Source organism: Sinocyclocheilus grahami, unplaced genomic scaffold, assembly GCF_001515645.1.
Source record: "Sinocyclocheilus grahami isolate Dianchi unplaced genomic scaffold, SAMN03320097.WGS_v1.1 scaffold4681.1, whole genome shotgun sequence".
Lineage (NCBI taxonomy): Eukaryota > Metazoa > Chordata > Actinopteri > Cypriniformes > Cyprinidae > Sinocyclocheilus > Sinocyclocheilus grahami.
In genome coordinates, this window is record NW_015509574.1 from 6,511 (window position 1) to 9,864 (window position 3,354).

The 3,354-nt window shown below is 34.5% G+C and overlaps 1 protein-coding gene across 1 annotated transcript in view; it reads left to right on the forward strand.

The window, feature by feature from the left end:
* Positions 1-1,375: 1,375 nt before the first annotated feature.
* The window catches only part of LOC107576934 (tripartite motif-containing protein 29-like), a gene marked incomplete at its 3' end in the record, with an annotated part of 6,628 nt that continues 4,649 nt past the window's right edge, over positions 1,376-3,354 (forward strand). The window contains exon 1 of the mRNA XM_016263054.1: positions 1,376-1,450. Coding sequence (XP_016118540.1) covers positions 1,376-1,450 — 75 coding nt within the window. The remainder of the gene's footprint in view (positions 1,451-3,354) is intronic.

Consider the following 3,354-nt stretch of genomic DNA (forward strand, 5'->3'; position numbering starts at 1 on the left):
TGTATGTTTAAATGCTGAAATACGTCAGTATTGTACGTTTTAATGCCTGTAAAAACGTAAGTAAATGTAAGTTTTATAGAACCACATGTTAAATAAAATACATACGAATTATCATGAGATCACGTTGGATATTCTGTGTTTTCTCAGTGGATGTGACTCTGGATCCTGATACAGCTCAACCTAATCTCATTCTGTCTGATGATGGAAAACAAGTGAGACATGGAGACATTAGACAGAAACTCCCAGACAAACCAGAGAGATTTGATACATGTACCTGTGTCTTGGGAAAGGAGGGATTCTCGTCAGGGAGATTTTATTTTGAGGTGCAGGTGAAGGGAAAGACTGAATGGGATTTAGGAGTGGCCAGAGAATCCATTAACAGGAAGGGAGCAATCGCACTGAGACCCAGTAATGGATGTTGGACTGTGGTTCTGAGGAATGGAGATGAATATAAAGCCTGTGATGATCCTCGTGTTTCTCTGTCTCTGAGAGTGAAGCCGCAGCGGGTCGGTGTGTTTGTGTATTATGAGGAGGGTCTGGTCTGCTTTTATGATGTGGAGTCCAGCTCTCATATCTACTCTTTCACCGCTCAGTCTTTCACTGAAAAACTTTATCCATTTTTTAGCCCATCCTTAAACTATGGAGGTAAAAACCCAAGCCCACTGATCATCACACCTGTCAGTTATAATAAATGAATTTACACTCCTAATATGAAATTCAAGATTAAAATAATGATTCTTACAAGTACAAATCTGACAATATCATGTGCTGCTAGTTTTTATCTTTTTTTAATCTGTGCTATAATTACATATTGTTAATATGAATATATAATAATTGTTCAATAAATTATTTATGTAACATTTTTGATAAATATCCATGCCATTTTTTTCACAACTTCACCTGACAAAGTGAAATTGCCTCTAAAATCTAAAAAAAAAAAACATGGTAGCCTCAATAAATTGTTGTAAATTGTTATCAAGGCAGTTTGTCTGTTACAAAATGTTCTGTGATATTACTGTGAAACATCAGATGGTAATACCTTGATATATATCATAGATATTTTACTATAGAAAAATACAATAGAATTAGACATAAGTGAATTAAGTTCTATTTTACACATTTAAACCATATAAAGAGGTGTACTGTGTGTTTTGTTTAGTTTTTTTCTGCTGTCAGGACAAAATAGAGATGATTCTTTTAAATCTTTTTTAAAGTAAACCAGTCACAGTAATAAGTGTGTCCTCCCCATAAAGTTATCAATAACAATAACCACTTGTCATGAAACTGTAAAGTAAGCCAGACAATCACAAGAGCAGGGCTGTATTCCAGAAAACAGGGTTAACGTACCATCTGCTAAACCCTGAACTCTCCGTTGATGAACCCAAACCTTGCTTACTCGAGGTGTGCTGGATCCAAAAACTCATCCGGGAGTAACTTCAGTCAACTCAGAGTAACTTTTAGGTAAAACACATTTTAATGAAATCATGTAAGTTTTGTATTCACCTGTATGTAAGCACAGTGCAGTGTTAATGTTCAAACTGTGTATTTACAATGTTAAAGTGGAGGACAACAATAAATGTTCTTATTAGGAATAAAGCCGCCTGGTCTCTGAACTGTGCAGAGCTGCAGCTGAATAGTTAGGCCTAATACACTGCTGTATTTTAATGTTGGTCATTATGGTGGTGCTTGGAGAGCCACATATTTTCTGAGGTGCTACTTGGTGTAAAACGTTTGAGAACCACTGGTTTAAGTAATAAATGTAGCCTAAATATCAGGTATTTGTTTAAAAATGTGATGTATATTTTAATTTAATTAATTAAATCTCACATTTTGTAAGATGGCATTGTAAGCAATAAATGTTAACTGCAAACATATAGTGGAGAGTGCGTGTTGATTTGGTAGTTTGATTAATAGCTTTATATCAGATGATTTAATATGCCGAACCATTTGATCGTGTCTGTATCATAACCATAAGGTAACCTGTGTTAACTCTTCTTCATTCAAAGCTTCATAACATATAATCATCCCATGTAATTATTAACAACTATTAACCCAAATAGTGTGAAATAACAGAATGAAAATGTATCAAAGTAGAATTGTGCAAGTTTGAAAGTTGAGACATCCCGCATAAAAGGCTGGTCTACAGGAGACAGATTTGGCATTCTGCAGGCATTTTGCTCATCCCTAAGTTCTGATCATTCATGTGTACTTTTTATTTCACTTACTTCATATTGTAATAATAATCTTGTAATAATGTAATAAAATTTAATGTCAGCATGAAATCCAGAATGACCCTATTTACTGTTTTAATAAACATTCATGGGTTTATTGTGCTGTTGATACTTTAATACTAAGCGTAACTATGAACAATAATAATAGTGATGACTGACTGAACAAACAGCAGTAAATATGCTAATCCTTCACTCTTGGGAGTAAACAGTTTTATTCTGTTCAGAAATACTTTTGTACTGGTTTTACATTTTAGTCTTCAGAATGTCTTCTGTGTTATTCATTTCAATTATATAAATAACTCAGCAATTATGAAGCGTTTCTCTGTGTTTACAGTATATTTGATAGAGATACAGTATAAGTGTATTATGCAGCATGTAATGGCACAGCAGCGCCACCAGAGGCAGCAGAGCGCTGTGTTCAGTGTTGCTAATAGAGCCATTTTGCTGCTAGATTTACCTGGAAACTCTTCACAAATGTTGCCAAATAATCAAGTCTGCTGAAACCTCTTCTTCATGAGCTGACAGAAACATACAAACAGACACACATGAAGCAACAGACCGAATACAGGGCTGAATGTAAATGTGTGAATACAGGAGGAGCTCTGACATCACTGTAGTTCAGTCAGAGACTCAGAGAAAGTGAAACTAACTTGATCAACAACAATATGAACACCTGAAACCATCAAACTCTTTAAACAACAGAATATTGAGTCGTTCAAAGACCCTTGTGAACACATCTGATACTCACAGGTAAGTGCTAGAAATATAAGAGAGGTTATTTACTTGCATTATCTTTGTGTAATATAAAAATTAGTTTGATGATCTGAATCTTTTAAGTGTGACAAATATGCAAAAAAATAAACAAAACAGGAAAGGGGCAAAAACCTTTTCACGGCACTGTATATGTTTGTTGGAAAATATAGAGCTTGTTCTTTGTACTTTCTTTAACCAGCAGGTCATAGTTCAGATTGCTCAGTAAGTTTACGAGTCACTCACTTTGTTTCAAACGAATGATTGTGTTTCCATCAATTCTCACATTTGAACCAATTTAATATAAATATTGATTTAGCTGTCATGGTCCAATTTGGTCAAGTCTAAAAAAAAGAAAAACGGTCTTTTTCTT